Source organism: Patella vulgata, chromosome 8 (genome assembly GCF_932274485.2).
Source record: "Patella vulgata chromosome 8, xgPatVulg1.2, whole genome shotgun sequence".
NCBI classification, from domain to species: Eukaryota; Metazoa; Mollusca; class Gastropoda; family Patellidae; genus Patella; species Patella vulgata.
In genome coordinates, this window is record NC_065886.2 from 48,450,655 (window position 1) to 48,473,801 (window position 23,147).

At 39.5% G+C, this 23,147-nt stretch overlaps 1 protein-coding gene across 3 annotated transcripts in view; it reads left to right on the forward strand.

The window, feature by feature from the left end:
• Window positions 1-23,147, forward strand: part of LOC126829629 (uncharacterized) — a 390,380-nt gene that overhangs the window by 306,273 nt on the left and 60,960 nt on the right. For all 3 annotated transcript variants that reach the window (XR_008788971.1, XM_050559609.2, XM_050559610.2), the window contains exons 8-9: window positions 5,334-5,460; window positions 18,589-18,702. Coding sequence is in view for 2 of the 3 variants with exons in the window: in XM_050559609.2 (XP_050415566.2) it covers window positions 5,334-5,460; window positions 18,589-18,702 (241 nt within the window). In the remaining variant the exon portion in view is untranslated. The remainder of the gene's footprint in view (window positions 1-5,333; window positions 5,461-18,588; window positions 18,703-23,147) is intronic.

Sequence of the window (23,147 nt, forward strand, 5' to 3'; positions counted from 1 at the left end):
AAATGGCGACGTTATGTCTCTATGACGTCATGACGTCGCTGCGATGTCACAACGGCATATCAGACGTCGCATTTCTTCCAAAATTAGTCCATTTACACATCTTAACAGCAGAAACGAATTGACTAGTTATGTTAGGCCACATTTTGAAGAAGTTCTAATATTTGTCCCCATACATTTTCTGGTTATTTATCTCAGACGTCGGTTTGAAGGTTGGTTTTTATAAGAATACGACTCGCTGAATCCAATGAGCTTGGGCATCCCCCCGCCCCAAAAAGTGACGGCAAATTCCGCTAGGAAGCCAAATTCCAAATGGAACCCATTTTTGAGAGAAAATCGCCCTTATTATTGTGATTTTTATCCTTATTATCCTAATTGTTTTCAAATTTGAGTGAAGTCATGGCACATTTTGCGGTTCAGATGTTAATTTGCCTACCCCGAAAACATACTATTTGACGTATTATGCCATCACATTGCTAACATCGAAATTTCCCTTCAAATATGGCCATATTTTGAATAAAGTCGCCATATTGGAATACTAATTTGTATTGGCATCATCCGAATTTTGAATCGACACATATAATCCATCAAAACACATTAGGTGGACTTTATTTCATGGCCCGCGACAGCGACATCCAGGTCCTGGGACGAGCAACTCTACGAAACGTTTTGAAAGACACATAGTCTCTAGTGCCACTTGGCGTATATCTGAGGTAACTGGAAGTCACTTTGCTAAAGCACATTGGTTGGAAGAAGGTCCGCAATTGCCAAAAATATCGAAAAACTTCGAGATTTTTAGCACCTAATAAAATGAAGACGAAAGTAAAAGTTTCGCTTTCAGTTTCGTTTTTATACGCCCACATTTTCATGTGGACGTATATTGTCGTCGCCCCTGTCCGTCCGGACGCCCGGACCTCCGTCCGTCCGTCCACAATTTGTTTGTGGACACTCTACAGGTCACAATTCTTATCCGATTTTGACGAAACTTGAAATATAGGTTTATCTCCAAAAGAACTCGGTTGCTTTCGATATTGGCATGTATCGGATCGAAACTTCATGGATTATGGCCCTGATTGTACGAAAAATCAGGTTTTTAGCTTGTTTACCCTATAGAAGTGACAAATTTTATCCTATTTTGATGAAACTTGAAATGTAAGTTTATAACCCAAAGAGCTCGGTTCCTTTCGATATCGGACCGTAACTTCCTGAATTATGGCCCCTGATTGTACGAAAAATCGCGTTTTTAGCTTGTGGACCCTATAGAGGTTATAATTTTTATCCGATTTAAAAAACCGTTTTAGTATACACCCTAAGGATGGCTGAGTTCGAATTTCGTGAAAATAGACCCAAAACTGACAGACAAAATGGCCGTCCCTCGTTCTCAAATCGCGTATATCCGAACGTAACTTCCTGGATTATGGCTCCTGATTGTTCGAAAAATCTCATTTTTAGCTTGCGGATTCTCTAGAGGTCACAATTTTTTTTCCGATTTTAAAAACCATTTAAATATTTCACCATTCCACCATAATGAAGGTTGAATTTCGAATTTCAGGAAAATCGAAATGTAACTGCCCGACAAAATGGCCGCTCTTTGTACGCAAATTGTGTAAAAGTATGCAATACGAAGGTTGTGGACCCTTTTGATATTGCCCCTGATTGTACAAAAAATCCCGTTTGATTTTAGCTTGTTCTCTATCCATCTCTTGCAAAATGTGGGTGTATCCTGCCTGACAGCCGCTGGTTAAGTAAAACGAGGTATCGTCAGCAAATAATCTGATGTTTGAGTTTATATTGTTCACAATGTCATTTGTGTATATTAAGAATAAACGAGGGTCTAGTACAGGTCCCTGTGGAACACCACTAGGGATGCTTCTGGGGTCCGAGGAGATGCCATTGTTGGTTACACATTGTTGTCTATTTTTTAAATTATCTAGGAACCAGAGCAGTAGTTCTCCTCGAACCCCCGCAGCATCCAGCTTGTGACAGACTCCGGCATGCCAAACCCCGTCAAAGGCCTTGCTGATATCACAGAAGACTATTCTGTATTTAGGATACTTTGGAATATTTATGGGCTCATCCCCATGTAGCCTATTTTATATAATAGCGCCCCCCCCCCCAGCCCGCACCCACCAACCAACCAACCACCATTTGAGCTCGTTAACCCCCGCAGCATCCAGCTTGTGAAGACTCCGGCATGCCAAACCCCGTCAAAGGCCTTGCTGATATCACAGAAGACTATTCTGTATTTAGGATACTTTGGAATATTTATGGGCTCATCCCCATGTAGCCTATTTTATATAATAGCGCCCCCCCCCGCCCGCACCCACCAACCAACCACCATTTGAGCCTGTTAACCCCCGCAGCATCCACCTTGTGAAGACTCCGGCATGCCAAACCCCGTCAAAGGCCTTGCTGATATCACAGAAGACTATTCTGTATTTAGGATACTTTGGAATATTTATGGGCTCATCCCCATGTAGCCTATTTTATGTAAAAGAGCCCCCCCCCCCCCGCCCGCACCCACCAACCAACCACCATTTGAGCTCGTTAACTAGTACTAAGACGACTATTCCGCCGCCACATCATCTCGGACAAAAGCAATATTAATTGAATTAATATTAATAATATTGATTAATATTTAATATACTATTCAAAAAAAGTAGGGGATATTTGATTTTGGGGGCATAATACTAAAATATGCAAATGACTACGAAAAAAGTCACTATAGAACCTAACAGAAGAAACATTTCCAGTTACATGTGACGCCCAAACGCACCAATAGCTACCGCATGGAATGCAGGTGATGCTTGGGATCATCATGGGGGTCCAACCCAAGATTTGCACGACTCTGACTTTGAATGTTACAGTCATTGTGGCATTGAATTCCAGGGTGGAAACATCAGTTTAATTGTTTTAGTGACCAGAAAACAAATTTTGATATGCGTCGGCTTACCCAAAATGAAAGGTTACGTGCCCTTGGCATGCTACAGATCGGCACAACACAGGCGGTTGTGGCGCGGACGATGAATGTTTCTCAGTCTGTCATAAGCAGGCTATGGTCCAGATACCGTGATACACAATCTGTACAGGACAGACCACGCTCAGGTCGACCAAGGGCGACAACTCAAGCCCAGGATCGATTTATCCGTACCTTGGCCTTGAGAAATCGTGTCATCACAGCAAATCAGATCAGCGCTCGTCTTCAAACAGACACTGGTGTGAGAGTGAGTGGCCAGACGATTCGGAATCGACTGCATAGGGGTCACCTTCGCGCCCGACGTCCTCGCGTGATCCCTTGTTTGAGAGATTATCACATTCAGGCAAGACGTCGTTGGTGTAGGGATCGTCAACACTGGGATAATCGACGCTGGAGCAATGTGATGTTTTCAGTTGAGTCAAGGTTCACTGTTGATTTTTTGGACAGACGTAGGAGGGTGTGGCGTCGTCGAAACGAGCGCTTCCAAGACGTTAACGTCATCAGACATGATCGATTTGGGGGTGGTTCTGTTATGGTGTGGGGAGGCATCACTGTTGCTGGAAGAACGGCTTTACATGTTGTTGCAGGACGTCATGGCCGCCGTTTCATCTTCCAGGATGACAACGCAAGATGTCACAGGGCCAGGATCGTTACAGGTTACCTCCAACAACAGAACATCACCACATTACTTGGTTGTGATGCTGTGGTAACTTTGCTGTTTGACCCCGGGTATCATTTTACCCTTATAATGGTCAGTCTGTGCCTTACTTAGTCTAACGATCATTTGGAATAAATCGATGAATGTGAACTTCATTTCATTTTGTCATTTGTTTCTTCGTCAGTTTCATTAGGTGACTTTAATAACACTTAAAAATCAAATATCCCCTACTTTTTTTGAATAGTATATTAATTGAATTAATGCATTTTCAAGTGTCACATGGCGAAACACGTGACAGATTGTATTTTGTGTGATCGGCAAAGTCGTCGTATAATGTAATCACTTCACTTAAATTGCGGCGATATTTGTCGCCAAACTCGTCGCTTAAGTTGTCGCGTAGTTTTTTTCAAAAGCGCAAAACGTTTGGTGCTTACTTTCAGAATCCGCTTATTAACAAAGGATCTGTCCAAATAAAAGAGCACCTTTAATATCAAATGCCTGATGTCATAGACCAAAGAAAATAATATCTGTGTTTACTGTGGATTCTTAAATCGGTAGGCTACGAAAATAAGGTTTGTTTACTGTGGTACTATGGAAGCCTGTTGTGGCCAACAGTCGGGACGAGAGGTCGAGGGGTGAGAAGTCCAAAAGGCAAAGATTTTCAAACGCAGTACAGCAAAAAGTCGTGGATGAGGGAGCGAGAAGTTAAGATTTCAAAATAGCCGCAACAGGTTTCTATACATTACAGTAAGCGACATTATAGAGAGATAAGTAAATCATGGACATTATTCAAGAAAAATACAAGTAGCACAGATTAAACTGTTAGAATTTCTAAATTACTATGGCTCTATTCTTTTGGGCCTTAAATAGATGAAAATGGGTATAAAAGCACATATTAATGTATCAAGGTGATTTATATTTAATTTTTAAAATATATATATTTTTATTTCTAATTAATTATGTTCGGTGAAATACGTGAACAATCCAAATTGACCGACATTCCCGACATTCAATTACGATTCTTTAATCAATTCAGCACTTTTATTATTATTTTTTTTCTTGTCGTTTGTGACTCGGACATTACTAATTACTTTCGCATCATCTTGTGTTCATTACAAATGGCACCCGAAACCATTGAATACACGACTCATGTATTGATTATAAAATATTCATTGTGTCTTAAAAATTGGATATTAGGATCCCATATTTTCACGACAAGATTACAACACCAATATTGATTGAAATGGACCAATATTTAATTCTAATTCGTGTTTTTAATTTCGAACATTATGGATAATATTGAGTTAGAGGTTTAGCTCCTTTAACAAAAGTTCTGTGCAACTTTTATTAATGTGCACGGCTAACTAGACGGTCCGGGGTGTATACCGACGTTGACCGAAAGTATTTGCGGGGATTACCAAACCTCTATAGTCATGTATATTAAAGAACTCTTGACAGTTGAAATTCGAAATAAGAGTAGGCTATAGCGCCGCTGTCCGAGCAAAATTTACTTCATGGCATAGTGTATGGCCTATGACTGTCTTCATTATTAGCCCAATAGATAAACAAAGTAAAATCGACAATTTTATTTTTCATCCAAATCACAGAGGTAGTGCTAATTTTTAAGCAAGTGTCAGGGACATGCGCACAGTTTTCTATTTAGATAGTGTTTTTTTTACGCCGTTTTATTACATATTGCAGAGATTTCCAATCAAAATGAAAGGAGAGTTTACTGTATTAATCTACTTTAGTGTTATATGCCCGGATGAAATTGACGGAAAACCACCTTCTGGAATACAATACTATGAACTGCGAATGAAACAAAAAGGTAAGATTTATTGCTAAATGTGTGTAAAACGTGCCTACTGCAGTTAGTGAATTGTTTTTTGTAAATATCTGACAAAGTATTTTCCTCCGGTGTAAACGAAGCAGCAAAAGAAATGAAATGAAATGAAATGGGGTTTAACGTCCTACTGTTCTGCTCCTATACTGGGCTAATGATGACGGGCATACGTCATACAGTGTGCTATGAGGGAAATTTTGCCCGGGCAGCGGCACTATCGCCTACTCTTATATCGAATTCCAACTGCCAAGGGATATTTTCCAATGTATACACGGGACCTCGGTTTTTCGTCTCATTGGAAGGACTAGACAGCTGTCCTCGTCAGGCCCTCCGTTCTGCACCACTGACAAGGAGAAACCACGTCGCAAAAGAAATGTCAGGTTGGTATGTTGCTCTGAATAGACGCATTGCATAAAACTTGGCAAATGTGTTTATTGTATATTTGTGACCACAGCTCCACAGCAATAAGGTTCCTTCCCAAACAAACACAGAATTGAACCCAAGAAATGTTCTCAAAAACGCAACCTGACTTCTGAGATGGTAATAAGTTCTCCATGATTTTCACAAAATTTAACTAAGATAAAATCAAAATTTTAGTAATTTGATTGGACAGTATTAGATTGATTTTAGTGCTTAGCCAGTCAAAATTGAAGTATCTACTAAAATTTGGATTTTAAATTTAGTTAAGATTTCGAGAAACGGGGGCCTGCCCTATAAAATGCACCCCCATACCTGGTTGAATCATTCACACTACAACGGCAGCAGCATGCCACGACTCACGACAGCTCAGGAACCAGGCGCTTGGAAGACTGGACGCTGGCCAGACTGCCAAAGTCGTTGTCAATCACTTTCAAAGGCAATATTCGGACCATCTACAGGCTTCCGCAACGCTTTCGGGCCATCAACACCACGCATGATCGCCCCCGAACTGGTAGACCAAGGGTTACCACAAGGCGACAAGACCGCCTACTGTGCGACAGCACGTGCAGAATCCCTTCTCACAGGCATCTGTGACAGCACGTCAGATAGTGGAAACACACGGAAGACCCATCAGTACCGATACAGTGCGCCGACGTCTCACCAGAGAGAACATCCATTGCTGTAGACCTTACCGTGGACCGATCTTCACCCCTCGCCATCGCGGTGAACGTCTACAGTTTGCCCAACAGCACCAGAACTGGCGACACAGGCAATGGAGAACTGTTCTGTTCAAAGATGAGAGTCGGTATTGCGTATCAACTGCAGATGGCAGGACCAAAATATGGCGTCGACTACGACGCGGCCAGCGTTATTCTGACCAATGGGTCATGGAACGAGACTCATGGGGAGGTCCAAGCATAATGGTTTGCGGTGGTATAGGCCTGAACCAGAGAGTGGGTCCTGTGATGTTCCAAAATCTTGGCCCAGGGAGAGGAGGCGGCATCACGGTAGTGCGCTACATCGGTCAAGCTCTCAGACACCATGTCATACCACGTCATCGAAATAAGGTTTTCCAGCATGACAACGCCCGTGCCCACATCGTCAGAATTAATCGGGACTTTCTACAGCAGAACGGCGTCAACGTTATGTACTGGCCAGCCCTTAGTCCGGACTTAAACCCGATTGAATATCTTTGTGATGAAATTCAGAGGAGACTTAATGAAGTCGTACCGAGACTAAACACAGCCGATGGATTGCGCAAGGCTTTTCTGAGAGTGTGGTTCCAGGTGCCAATGGCGTTCATCAATCGTCTGGTCCACTCAATGTACCGAGGCTGTGCTGATGTTATTGACACTCTCGGTTGAGAGACTGTGTACAGACTCTAACCCTTCTCAGAATGTGTCAACATACTGTTACCAAAAAATTGCTTTGATCCATTTAGTAAGTCGTTTTCTAGAATGATTTGATTAATGTGCCTCTCTGATTTTGAAATCGTACTGGCGTTTTTTTCGCTGTTTAGTATATATATACTCTTCAAAAGAAGTAGGGGATATTCAGAAACAATACAAAACTGCGGAAATACACTGCTGTTTTTATTAGAGGTAACCAGTGTATGTTAATAACAGGCCAGTTGCCAATCTGGGCGACTTATCTGACGGCCCCATTTCACTCGCAAAGAGATACACCGTCAAAAGTGAAAATGGACGTTTTTGATTTTTGTCTTAATAATGATTAATTGCTCCACCAATCCTCAGACATTCAGCAATTCGTCGTGGCATGCTCCTAATCAACCGTCCAATCACGATTTGGATCAATCTGACCCACTCCTCTTGCAGTGCCACGGCCAATTCTTGCAGTGTTGTCGGTTGACGTTGACGTCGACGAACACGTCTCCCGATCAAATTAAACATAACACACTAAAGCAAAGATACGCTAAACAGTAAATCTTATGCAAGAACCGATAGGAAAGCAAACATGGATAGATAAACCAGCACGCGGCAATTTTCATCAACTCTTCCTTAAAGTGTCAAATTTGACAATGAACCCCTCCCACGTGTATGGCGCTATTGCGTGTTGCATGTGCAGCTCAGGGATTCTGTTGGGGCGATAAGTTCTTCATCTGTGAACATACTCTGAAAGCATGTCAAATGTCCATGACTATTTATCATATCGCAACCTGCATAGGTATTTGTATTTCAATACCCTTACTTTTTTTTGAAGAGTATATATTATTCCCGAAATTTTATTAACCGTACATCAGGTTTTATAATTGAGATTTTTTAATAGACGCCTCTGTGTGTATGATTGTTTTGGGTTTTTTTTAAAATCAATTTATATGCAAGTTTAACACCACCACGTGACCACGATGGTCATATGCCTGTCAAACCATTGCCGACGAAACATCGGTGGTGTGAATTCAATCGCACGTGCACCGTACACTCATTGTCGATGTGATAAGGATCTCAGAAGACAAATCTGTATAGATATATTGATATTGCCGACGAGCCATAAGTACAAATATATGAAAGTGAATTGTTAAATGTATAGTTTATATGTACAGGGTGAGAAGTACCGTCTTATTGAAAATGGATGTCCAAAAAGAGGGAAGGGGATGATACTTTATCAGAATTTTGGATAACCAATCTCATTAAAATACAAATCCTATTTCCTTTGGGTTTTTTATAGTTCAAAATTTCCTTTTACTTGTCTTCACTGCATTAGGATCGGGAAGAGTTGTTATATTACCGGCGTTTTGTTTGAAGTGAGGGATAAGCCAATGAAACGGTATGTTACGGCGACTTCTTGGCGTGCCATGCACAAAACTGTGGGTAAACCATTAAAAACCTCAACGCTGATTAATTAATCAATGTCTGACGTCATAGGGTCAAAGCCGCTCATACGGCCCCTGACACGACCTTATAGTACAACATGTCCGATTTTCATGTAGTGTAGGCCATCGAAAATGTAAAAAAAACCAACAAAATATAGATCATTAGATAAGAGTCCAATCTGATTAAAATACAGATATCTATATTTCGTTTCGTTTTTTATACTTTCGATGGCCTACACTACATGAAGATATGACCGGTTGTTGCGATAGGTCACGTCAGAGGTCATACGAGCAGCTTTTGACCCTATGACGTCAGACATTTGATTAACCAACCAGCATTGATGTTGCTAGTGGATTACCCACAGTTCCGTGCAAAACACGCCTAAAGCTCGCCGTAACAGACCGTTTCATTGGCTAATACCTCACAGTATTCAGAACACGTCAATGATAACAACTCTTCCAGATCCTAGTGTAATAAAGACAAGTAAAACGAAATTTTGAACTATAAAAACGAAACGAAATAGGATCTGTGTTTTAATCAGATTGATAAGAGTGTCGTACCGTTGGTTGGAACTCAAGAAGGTGTTCAGCTTCGAATAAACTTTATTACAGATTGCACATTACACTAACAATCTTTTAATCCTAGTCCCGTCTTCCATTCCCACTCACCGCCAACGACAATAGCCCCGCTCGTGTCCCTCACACCACTTCTCATTGGCTATCTTCCTCTCCACACTCGCCTCAATGACGGACGGACAGACAGACAGACAGACAGACAGACAGACAGACTCATCTAGATCGACCGTTTTTGGCGAATGACCTCGGACTTATTACTTATTAAGTGAATTGTGTTCAACAGGCTCTGTAAGTTCACTTTCAGGTACTTCTCTCATATAGGCTGGTTTCAGGTTTTCATAATGAACGATAATTTTATGTTTTCTGAGTTCATCAAATATTTCATAAGTTGTTTCTCCCAAGACTGTTATGACTGTATATGGACCTTTCCAACGGTTTCTTAGATTCACCTGCGTCAAACATCATACGACGTAGAAATACATTATCCCCAACTTTATAAGCTCGTCCGCGTATTTTCTTATAAAACCTGTTAATTCGGTATGTCGATGGACCTCTTGAAAAGCAGTTCGAAGATTATCAGTTAATTGTTTAGCATAATGATCAACTGTTTGGTAAGCTGTTCCATTGTTGGTCCCAAATATAGCGTCAAGTGGAGTTCTTGTAAATGTTTAGTGGTATTATATGCTAAGCAGACGAGTGGGAGGTAACGATCCCATTCTGATAGTTTACCAGTTGAACACAGTTTAAGGATTGCTGATAATGATTCTGCAATAACTTTATTTGACCTTTCAACTTGTCCGTTGAAACTTGGAGTGTATGCTGGTGTCTCCGTTTTTCTAATATGAAGTAATAAGTATAGATCTTTCATCAGTTTAGATATGAAGCAAGATCCCTGATCAGTATGGAATGTTTCTGGTATTCCAAAATGCGGGATGAAGCGATCTATTAAGACATCTGCGACTGTTCTAGATTCTTGGTTAGGTAAAGCGTAAGCTTCCAGAAATTTGGTAAACTTGCACTGGAGAACCAGGATCTATCGTTTATTATGAGTTGAGCGTGGGAGTGGACCCTGAAAATCTATGGAAACTAATTGGAATGGTCTTTCTTTTATCACAGGATGAAGTGGGGCCTGTCGGGATGAAGTGGGGCCTGTTGTAGGGCATTACCTAAACCAAAAGGTATTCTGTGGAATTGGTATAATCCTCCATCTGGTGAGGCAAAGGCACACTTCTCTTTGCTGTCAGCATCTAAAGGTAATTGGAAATATCCCTGAGATAAATCGATGACTGAATAGATATAGCTTCCGGCAAGTGCATCGAGTGTGTCATCCACGCGAATAGGGTATGCATCTCTTCTAGTGATTCGGTTGAGTTTGCGAAAATTAATGCAAAGTCGAAGTGTGGAACCGGATTTCTTTGCCAAAACAATGGGAAATCGCCATGGGCTTTCACTTTCCTCTATGACACCATTTCTGTGCATAACATCGATTATTTTCGTTACTTCTTCCTTTAGATGATGAGGAATTCGACGAAGGGGTTCTCTGATTGGTCGATCCGTGAAAGTGTCAATGGTATGTTGAATTTTGTTACAAAGTCCAGGTTGACTGTCAGGTTTAACAAAAAGATCTTCATGTTCTGCAATGAAGGCGAATAGTTGGTGTTTCTGTTCAGAAAGGTTTTCATTGGCTGAAATGCCATCCAATATCCGCGTAATGTGACTTGGTGGTTTAGGAGAATCAGTACGAATATAACGATTATGGACAAAGTTAAACATCATAATCATTGCCCGCTTATCCTGAACTCTGGTTAAAGTTCTTCCAACTATAACATCAGTCTTCGCTGATAGTCCACATAATGGTTCAAGGATTGTGTCAAAAGAAATGTTGGAGGTAATGTTCATTCCCACAGGAAGGATAAGCTGTTCACTGGGTGCTATATACATCTGATATCAAAGATACGCGGCTGATTGTAGGCGCTCTGTTGTCTTCTAAAACTGGAATGAAAGTATCTTCACGAACTATTTTCCGTTTTCCATAATCGAACACAATGTCATTCTGTTCCCAAAAATTGCGACCAAGAATACATTTCTCTGATAGGTCGTTGACAATATAAAAAGTCTGGAAGATAGAACGTTAGATCTCCCTTGGAAGGAAACTGGTAGAGATACAACACCATAGATGGTAAATTTTGATGAATTTGCGACGCGTAAAGTAGTTGTTGATGTACTGAATGTATATTTTTTATACGCCCACATTTTCATGTGGACGTATATTGTCGTCGCCCCTGTCCGTCCTCCCGTCCGTCCACAATTGTTTGTGAACAGTCTACATGTCACAATTTTTATCCGATTTCAACGAACTTGAAATATAGGTTTATCACCCTAAGATATCGGTTCCTTTCGATATTGGTATGTATCGGACTGTAACTTCATGGATTATGGCCCCTGATTGTACGAAAAATCACGTTTTTAGCTTGTGAACACTGTAGAGGTCACAATATTTATCAGATTTGGTTTAAACTTGAAATGTATGCTTATAACCGAACGATCTCGGTTCCTGTCGATATTCGCGCATATCGGACCGTAACTTCCTGAATTATGGCCCTGATTGTACGAAAAATCGCGTTTTTAGCTTGTGGACCCTATAGAGGTCATAATTTTTATCCGATTTAAAAAAAACGTATTATTATATCACCGTTACACCCTAAGGACGGCGAAGTTCGAATTTCGTGAAAATCGGCCCAAAACTGACAGACAAAATGGCCACCCTTCGTTCTCAAATAGCGTAAAAATTTGGTATAGAGGTCACAATTTTAATCCTATTTTGATGAAACTTGAAATGTAAGTTTACAACCGAAAGATCTTGGTTCCTTTCGATATTCGGGCATATCGGGACGTAACTTCCTGAATCATGGCCCCTGATTGTACGAAAAATCGCGTTTTTAGCTTGTGGACCCTATAGAGGTCATAATTGTTATCCGATTTAAAAAAAAAACGTATTATTATATCACCGTTACACCCTAAGGACGGCTGTGTTCGAATTTTGTGAAAATCGGCCCAAAACTGAGAGAAAAAATGTCTGCCCGTCGTTCTCAAATAGCGTAAAAATATGGTATATCAAGGTTGTGGACCCTATAGAGGTCACACTTTTTATCCGATTTTGTTGAAACTTTAAATGTTAGTTTATGACACAAAGATCTCGGTTCCTTTCGATATTTGCGCATATTGAATTGTAATTTCCTGAATTATGGCCCTTGATTGTAGGAAAAATCACTTTCTTGTTAGCTTGTTCTCTATCCATCTTTCAAAAATGTGGGCGTATCCTGCCTGGCAGCCGCTGGTTATAGTTTGGTAGGGACAGAAAAACCTTAGTATCAAGTAGACAAAAACATCTGATCCACCATCAAGCAGGGCCTTGGTATTCTGTCCAATGATTTTGGTAGTTATTCGTAGAGGATGGGATTTCATGATTGTTGTATCTTCAAACTTATCGTCATCGTTGGTGCATGTTGACGAAAAATGTTGAGTCCGTGACCTTGGGGTGGGGCACTACCTTGCTATATGCCCAATTCCGCCACAAATCTGACAGATAATACAACCAGGTCTTGTGTTGTTTTCTGAGCGATACGGGTAATTTTTGGAGTTCGGTTGAACATTTTCACGCAGCCATTGGTGTGTTGGAGATGATGGGCGTCGATAATAATCATGACCAGAATAAACTGGATATTGATAAGGTGGTGAAGGACCATGACACAGTTGCTGACACCGCTAGGCGGGTGAATAAATTCGACTGTTCGAGAACTTCCTGGATGGAGAATGGTCAACAGTTGGGTGGAAATTGATAACGTTTTGTCAATTTTGGTGCGCTGTAACAGTCGTCATAAGGCTGGTTCTAATTAGTTCTATATGGGCATGGAGATCTTTGACGGTGATTAAACCTGGAGCGTGATTCATAGTTTGCTGGCGAAGGTGATCGATGTCCTGATTGGTGATGCTGTCGTTTGGTGAAGTATTGCGGAGTCAGGTATAGCAGAAATAAATTTATCAATAACAATAGTTTCTAAAACACTAGAGTCAAAATTATAATATTCTCTGGCCAAAATTTGTAACCTGGAGGCAAAAGCTTCAAATATCTCTGTGTGTTTCACTTTAGCTTCATTAAATACGATTCCAGTTGTATGATGATCTAAAGGACTAACGAACTTATCTTTCAACATGGAAATAATTTCTTCATAGTTATGTTGTTTATCAGTAGGCATAGCTTCCCAGCTGGTTTTTGCATGTTTCCAGTAATAAGGAAAAAACTTGACCTGCATAAAGGGTATAAAGCGGACTGTTCGGGGCTCTTTGAACTTTGTGTAACCAGTCTTTTAAATGGCAACATCAGATTCTTCACCTGAAAATGTCCCAGTAAACTCCTTTACTTTAGAATAGATGTATAAATGATCTCTAACCGGGTTTATATTTGAATGTGGTTGGGTTGGTTGGGTTGCCACTGTTCAGCTGTTAAGCGTTGACGGAGATCTGCCAATTCTCTCCTAAACTTGTCCTGTTCTTTTGTTCTTGGTGCAGTAGTAAACTGCTTTCCATCATGTTTTGTAATTTCTCAACCTCGGTACGTTCCTGTTCTATGCGACCATTTACCCCAAGTTGTTCTCCGTCGGTTGACATTTTGAATATTAAAGCCAAAGTATTACTATTAGAATAACAGAAATCGAAGGTAGGACAACTAGTCGAAAAGGTTTGAGGTATCACTAATGTCAGAAAGTAAGAAAAATTAATTAACATAAAACGGGAAAAATATTAACTGACAAAACATACAATTATATATTATTAAATAGTGATGAAAACAATACTGGATATCAAGCGTCAATTAAAGTCTATCAAACAAATGACACACACACCTAGTCTGTCAAAATACAGTAAATAAACAACATACATAAAAATATGAACACATATAGTCAAATTACCACATTACAATTATGAAAAACACAATATTCATATTGTTTACGTTACATATGACATCAACAAGGGAACAAAATAAAACCCCGGGAAAAAAGTCTATAAAAATTCGAAATAAAATACGTGAATATTTTATTTAGGTATGAAGTCCATAAAACACACAAGTGTTCTGTGGTGGTCTGATAAACGACTAACTAGATGATTCTAATAGAAATTGAATTTAAATAAGACACTAGAGTTCATTAAACTGTTGATTCAGGAGAAAAATGTTCGAGCATTTCATCGGTGGACCTTCAATTCGATGAGAGAACGTTGTACTTAAAGGCAGTTGACTGACAATAAATGTTTACTCTAATCACCAATTAAGAATATCACTGGAAATATTTGAAAAATAACACAGCGTAGGCCTAACTCACAAGTTACTGATTATTCATCAATCCTGGATCGGCGGCGAGTTGTTAGGCTAATTAAGAATCACCGGTCTACTTCTTTCTTCGACTTTTGAACGGCTTTTCATAACTCGTTTGGCGACGAAAGTTCTTCATTCTCGTTCACACAAGTAAAAATCCCACACACCTTCGTCACTATCAGCGACGCCAATTTGCCGTACCGTTGGTTCGGACTCCAGAAGGTGTTCAGCTTCGAATAAACTTTATTACAGTGTAGCGCCGGTTAATAATGGTGACGATTCTTGGAGTAATATTAGTCAACATGACCTGGACTGGCTTCCGCCCTACCAGTGCCTTTTCCCTGGCATGCCTAAAGTGAACACACAGGGGTATAAACCCGTGGACTTCTTCCGTAAGACTTTTCCTGATAGTTATTGAAACAGTTCGCAGCCAAACCAGGAAATGTTGGTTCACCGGTGCTGAATGACTGGTATGATGTCACTACAAGAGAAATGAATGCATTCTTATCGATTCTTATTCTAATGGGCCTGACGGATACAGAGTTTTACCGGGTAGTTTTACCGGGTACACTGGAGCACTGATCCACCCACTACTCCATAAGCCGGGTTTCAGAGCCATAGTGAGCAGGATCTTGAAGTGTTTTCATTGTGTGAATAATGATGACCAATACCCTAGTGGGCAAAGTTAGATCACTGATCAACAGTCTTGTGGAAGCTTGGAATGATGCCTTTCATATAGATGAGCGTTGATGGATGTATGGTGAAGTTCAAAGGACGATGTACTATGATACAGTATAGAAAATCAAAACCGGTCAAATGGGGACTGAAAGGCTGGGTTTTGGCAGGCGCAAATACAAGTTATGTTCATCAGTGGCGTCTTTGTGTAGGGAAAGAGGACAATGTTAGAACAGAGAATCTGGGTATCAAGTTGTGAACGATCTTAGCTCAGATATGGTACCAGGGCAGGAATTATATTCTGATAGTCTTTTCACCAGCGTGAAACTTTTCCAAGAACTCCAGAACAAGAACATTGGTGCACGTAGCACAACACAGTCTAACAGGAAAAGGAATCCAAAGGATTTACGTCCTTTCAATAAAATGACGCCCAAGAGAAGACTAGAGGAACTGTCACCACTTTTCCGTTATCATGACGGCTCGTACCTAATGGCAGGCGGGTGGTTTGGCAAGAGACCATAGACAATGACATAAATAATGGCAAAGAAGATACGTGCTAGAAGTCAAGGCCCGGATGGCCATGGGGAGATTCAAAAGTCGGCTGCCGTGGACCATTAAAACTCTTACATATGGGATGTGGATGGCTCGGACCATTTTATTATTAGCCATAGATCCGTTAAGTGGTGGAAAAGGGTATTCTTCCACCTACTGGTTAGAGCAGTCAGCAATGCGTATGTGATTTATAAAACTTCTGTTGCTGTTGCGGACAGATTAGATAACCGGAGTTTTCGACTGAAAGTTGCTCATGGTTTACTAGTTTAGTTGGATATCAGCGTCGGCGTGTCGAACCTCATCGCAGGCCAGCTGCAGTAGATGCCCAACGTAGGATGGACGGAATTGCCCACTTTATGGAGAACACACCAGATAAACAAAGGCCCGACTGTGCAGTTTGTACCATTCGAGTAAATAACAAGTACGTGCACCGAAAATACACCCAGAGACGGCACCCGATTAGATTTTATTACATACTTCGAGAAGGTATTTGTTGAGTAATAAAACCTTCTAGTAGTTTATCGAGGGCTGGCCGTCCTTACAAATAAAACCTTCTAGTAGTTTATCGAGGTTCGGGTGCTTCCGGAGTCCAAAATGGCCGCTTTATATAAATGAGAATTTTGGGGATAACTAACCCGAACCCTAACCCTTTTTAAAAGACTGAACTTGGGTCTAATTTAGTTTTTACTTCTCTCTAAAGGGTTAGGGTTATCGGGAGGTGAGGGTTCTTTACAGATCCCCCCACAGAAAGCACGGGCCGTGGGTCTAACGTTTCCTAACCCATACGGGAATCGAACCCATGACGGCACCCATTCGCCTCGCAGTTGCCGGTCCAGCGCTCTACCACTGAGCTATCGCTCAACAAATACCTTCTCGAAGTATGTAATAAAATCTAATCGGGTGCAAAAACATCCCACATTGCGAAATTCCATGCTTTGAAATCTATCATTCTAAAGTAGACTATAAATTTCATGCAGAAGTAGTATTGCAAATACTTAAGGTTATTTTATGAGATTTCCCGGACAAAATATTTTTGGGTTAAAAATCGCCAAAATCTGGTGGTTTTCGTGAAAAAAAACCCCACATTTTTTCCCAAAAATATGTTACATGTTTGAAAATAAATAATAATTCTCTAAAAGGATTTATAAAATATAATAAGGATTTCACACCTAAAAGGTCAGTCAAGTGGATTCTGTGATCTTCAAACACAGGTATTACTTTTTATAGACTAAACAGTGAGCAAATTAAAATGTTCACATAAGAAAAGATAAAGAGCACAATTCATCAGTGACTTTATGGAAATGTTCAAGGGTCTGTTCGTTCCTTCCTTCCTGGAGTTTTACATCCACTTCCACCAAGGGTGATATCGTAGACAAGAAAAGAGGCCATCTTCCAAAGGATATTGTAAGGAACAAACGTCACTTCAACCCTAGGCGGGGGAATGACGTGACACTGGATAACTTCATCATTACTTAATTTGCCACCATTTATAAACCGGAACGCAAAGTTAATGGATGTTAAAGGAGAAACAATGTGCCATCAACGCTATGAAATCGAACGACACGATCGCTGGTTAAGAAAATGCCATCCTTATTGTGGGTGCGGAATACTGAGAGAAACGCCATTACAATACCTGAAGACAAACGAGTATATACGACTAAAGATCCCAATCATGATAAATGAACAAATGGCTTAAGAAACGGCTTAATCAAATGCCACACGAACGAAATGGCCAACAAAAAAACAGGATTATCTCCAGAAATTCGAGTACCCAACAAGTCAGTTCTATGTTCTTCCAAGGAAGAGATCATCAAGGAATCCATTAAATACTAAAATTCTGAACACATCAGTATTTTCCAACCAGGCTATTTCCCTTCAGACCAATAATTGCTGCCCTTCCAATAGACTAAAATTGGAGAATATATTAATTTGATGTGGGTTTAAATGAACAGTTTAATAACAGGGAGTCATCCGTGTATAAATGGAATGACAAACCATATTTCTTTACAATTGTGCCGAGAGGTTTTATGTAGAGACAGAAAAGAATCGGGCCTAATACTGATCCCTGTTCGGCATATCATACTGAACTCGCACCAATGCAGTTTCAGTGCTATGAAAACTTTGATAATATTTTAATGCCTGCAACAAAATTCGGAAAAGATCCGTTAAAAACTATAGACTCGATTGATTTTACAATGACGATCAACAAAAAACCCCAAACAAACCAGAAAGTATATCTTCATTTCGTCTTTGTTTATACAGGGAATTCAATTAGATGATTTCACTCATTGGCGCTTTAGAACATAAGGTCTATCATTGAGTCAAGTGGTGTGATTTCCCGCTAGGACGTGACAAGGAAGAGTCGCCCGTCCAATCTCATAGTTTCTCTGCGGGTCCTCCCACTTGCCAGGACCCCTACGCTCAAGCAAATTATTCAAATAAAATTGAATCATATGTTACTCCCTACATGACCTAGTGGACGTTATATTTCCATTTCTCCCTTTCAACTCTCATTTTAATAAAATTCTTAATCCCTTCCTCACTATCACCAGCATTTGTTCAAATATACTGGAACTTATCGTTTTAAAACAGACTGCGATAGCCTTATAACTGTATGCTATGTTCTTCATGTATATAGTTTTTTTCTAAAAACATAATAATAAATACACGTATTTGTTATATTTTTTTTAAGATGAGGAAAGATGTGAAGATGATGACGAGGACAGATGCAAAATAATTGAAGTCCAAGGACTTTGCGCCAAAGAGCAAGACGCTAGTCATTGTCGCCGGACGTGTGGCCTTTGTCGTAAGATTTTTACTTATATTCTTTTTATGCTATCTGGTCAACGACCTTATCAGTCCACCGTACACTGATGAATAAACAACCAAACATACGTATATATATATTTATACAGTAGAGACTTTTGGCAAGGTGAATTTTGCCCATCCGTATCACGTATCCGTATCGTCACGTGATACGTTGCGCCAATGTAGTTTTAGAGTTTTGGCAGATTTTCGCGCCGCGTACGTATGAGTAGCTGAGCTGAGCTTGGTTCTATTACAGCATGATGGCAGTTATCTACCAAAATCACCATCAGTACTAGTCAAGTGTCTAGCCTACAAATTACTGGAGGGAGTAAATTCGCTCGACAGTCGCTGAGGTTTTTAAAAAAAATTTAATGTCGAATCTTATTCAAAATCTTCAACTTCGACTCGAATACAATGTTTGGTTTCACTGATGTATCATTTCAGAAAGTTTATACCCCTTTACCATATCAGATCATCTACAGATTTGCAAGATCCCACCTCCCTAAATTTAGCGCGTAGATCAACCAACATGCAGACAGACAGACAGGAAAAATATGAAAATTCCGAGAAAAACTCATAAAAAAATAATGATTAAATTCCAGTCTTTATCATGGTTAAGGATACACATAGATTCATAAAAACGCTATGGCACAACATTTCAGGGTCTAAAAGTAGCAAAAAAGACGACGATGTTATAAGGACCTTTTCCGTGTGAAATCTGTTCGATACCTGCTGCCGTGTCCGTGTGCCGTATCACGTATGAGAAATACACACACATTAATGACGTCACACGCAAAGTCGATACGGATACGCGATACGGACCAGGAAATTACGCTTGCCAAAAGTCTTTAGTGTCTAAGCATTTGTACCGGTACGCATTTCGATTATGACTGACAAGATTATTCAATGCTACATGCTGTCGAATAACGCGAGAACCTTTTCAAAGATATTTAATGATATATGATTGTTGTTAGTAACAGACTATGTGTAAAGAGCATTATAAGGGATAATGTACAATAAAATGATCGGTATATATATCGGTATATTCTCATTACAGTTGTTTTTAGTTATAAACTTAGCTATAGAGGTCGAAATTTTAATATTTAGACAAAGGTTATTCCACTCTTTAATCGTCAAAGGGTTTAGACAATATAGATCTTCAGTAATAGCAATCACTTAATTTATTGATATTACAGATTTACTGAAAAGGCAGTCCAAAACGTTTGTTTTGATAAACTCCTTAAATAGGAATACCGTCTAAATTTAGTGTAGGTAACAGTGGATCTTGTTTATTAGTCAATGCAAGTGTTTCGGTTTTTAGTGCGTTTAAGGAGACCAGTCACGTTTTTACCTATCTCAAGATCAATATGGGGCTGGGTCGTGAATTTTAAGATAATGGCTAGTGTCATCCCCAAACAAATGTGATACATCAGAAGGACGGTCTTGGGATCAGAGGCGACTCCGCTTACAACGACGCTTTGATTGATATTATGCAAATAGTTTTTGAACCACAAACAAATCTACTCTAATTTCAGTCGCACCAAGCTTTTGCCACGGTTTAGTAAGTCAATCTTAAGGTTTTCATTCCTAGCGTTTAGCCGTCACGCACCAATGATTTGACGGGAGATTTGACTTTAATCGAAATAAGACGTAAACATTTCATTTTGGAACGTAGTTTTGGTTCTTACTTAAACTTGTCTGTTGTTAACTTTCAGAATTGGCAACTATTATATTATGTTGCTCTGTTGTTTTGGTTCATAAATATGGAAGGGTATCGCTGCCAATATTAAAGGCTCTGCTACAATGTTTTTTCCATTGATTATATGTAAAAAGTACAATGTACAAAGTCCTAATACCGGTAATGATAAAGTCAAAATACCTCTAAGGCCTGAGTTAAATGTAAAACGTCAAATGTTAAATGACAAATGATTTGTGGGAAAATGCTTTTTTTGACGAGTCTACATTTTACATTTCTGTCATTACATTTTACATTTGCTCTCTGCCACGTCCCATTTGCCCTTCACGCATTCAACATAGCATGTTTCGCACAGCATCAACTTTCATATGCAAATCTAGGATATCACGTGACTTATTAACATATTTTTTTTTTATAAACAATATAAACAATTCAGAAAACTGAGGGGATTGGGGAACAGGCAAAGCCTATATAAACCCCTCTCCCGGTTACAATAAATTACATAATATTACAATATTTTGAAAATAAAGACGAAAAAAGAATAGATAAAAGGAAGTTATATATATATATATGTGCACATAACCCAATAAAAATATTTACATGTAAACATAAGTTTGAAATAATTAACATATACGTAAACCTGGCACACTATAAGCCAGAAAAAGGATATTCACGACAATATAACAGGAAATCAGTCTAGCACACAATAAAAATGTACTTACCTTGACACTTTGGGTGTGGGGGTTGTGCCATTCCCAAATACGAAATTTCAGGTATCATGTTACATATTAGTGAAAAGCACGTTCATTTCTGTTTGTAAATGTATAAATAGTTTTCTGGTACAATCGCATTTTCATAATTCAAATCCAATAAATATCACACTATTAAAGGGGTATTCAAGTAAAATACCGGTCTAAATACGAAATTCCAGATACCATGTTACGTATCACTGATTGCTCTTTTCAAATATGCAAATCATTTTCTGGCTTAACTTTACAAAATAAGATTAAAGTTGAAGTAAAGGAAGTAATGAGAGAAATGTAAAATGTAGACATGTCAAAAAAAGCATTTTCCCACAAAACATTTGTCATTTAACACTTAACATTTGACGTTTTAATTTAACTCTTGCCTTAGAGGTATTTTGACTTTACATTGTACTTTTTACATGTAATCCATGGAAACGACATTGTCGCAGAGCATTTAATATTGGCAGCGAAACCCTTCCATAGCAAAAAGCTAAATATTACTGTTATTGAGAATCGTTAACAATAGGTTTTTTATGGCTTTAATAGTTGATAGATGTGTAGAAAATTTCACTTGCAATGGCTATTTATAGGCTAATAGAACCTACTCCGAAATTTATACGTGCTGCGTGTCTACGCTGTAAGCACTTGAGCCTTGTCATTTAAACGGGCCAAATCAGTATCATCAACAGTCTTTGACATTGCAAACACGGCTTATTGGCATAGGCGTACGAGCTGGGGGGGGGGGGGGCGGCTGGGAAAATTTGGGCACACAGTTGTATAAAAAAATATTGTGTTCTTGAATGTGTCCAATTTAACAGCGAATCTATTATTATTATGTAACATACTAAGAACCTAACTACATTTTTTGGGCACCAACCACCACCGCCCCCCCCCCCCCAGTCAAAAATTTCCCCGTACGCCTATGCTTATTGGTCAATTTAAATCAACATTGATGTTGTTATCTTACCGTCAAAATTTGGGCTCCCGATATCCAATATTTAAGATACAATGAAACTTTTAAAATTGGCACCCGAATCGTGTGCCAAAATGCTTCCGAGTCCCAGTTCTATGAAGCGACTCGATGAATGAGGCTAAACATATCCCAGGTAGTAGAATACTACTGGTGAAGACTGAAATAACCAGACTCTTCGCGTATTTCGCCGAACATAACTGATTAGAAATTACAGTAGAAACAGAAAGGATTAAATGTAAATCAGTTTATATATATTCATATTACATTATTATATGCGTTGCGACCCATTTGTGTCCGTTTCTAGGTGCCAAAGAATAGTGATTAAGACCCTTAAGAGCGTGCGGAGTAGGGTAGCCGAATGGTTAGCGCGAGTACGTTGTATCATACGGTCTGTTATTTAGTCAACTGGCGTGGTTTCGATTCCCCGATTGTGCGTGACAAGGAGTAGGGTCGCCTGTCCAACCTCGCGGGTTTTCTCCGGGTCCTCCGGTCCCCCCCCCTTCCCACTGCTAAAGACCTCTACGCGCAAGCGAATTACTGAAATAAAATTGAACCATATGTTAGTCCCGAAATGACCTGGTTTGTGTCGAGTGGACGTTAAACCCCATTTCTCTTTGTTTCCTTTAAGGTTGAACATTCGCTGTTGTGAGTTCAACTTTTAAAAGAGCAAATTCTGACTGCGTTGTGCACCCTAACAATATAAATAGTTCACATCTCTGTGGCTTGCAGATGAAAAATGTTCTTATTGGCTTCAGTAGACATATATTATACTGGGTGTTTCTCAATGTATTCGTAAGAATTTATAAATATTATATAATATCTGCTTAGTTTAAGAAAATAATGATAAGCATCATAACAACACGGCATCAGTCGAAAATAAGAAAATGTTCGAAAGGGATTTCTTTAGCACACCTATACGGAAAGATTATTGAATTATATGCATGGCCATTGACTTAATCAATTTCCAGTTTTACTATTTTTAAAATATTCTTCGCGTCGAGATAATTAATTATCCAGTTATCACCAAC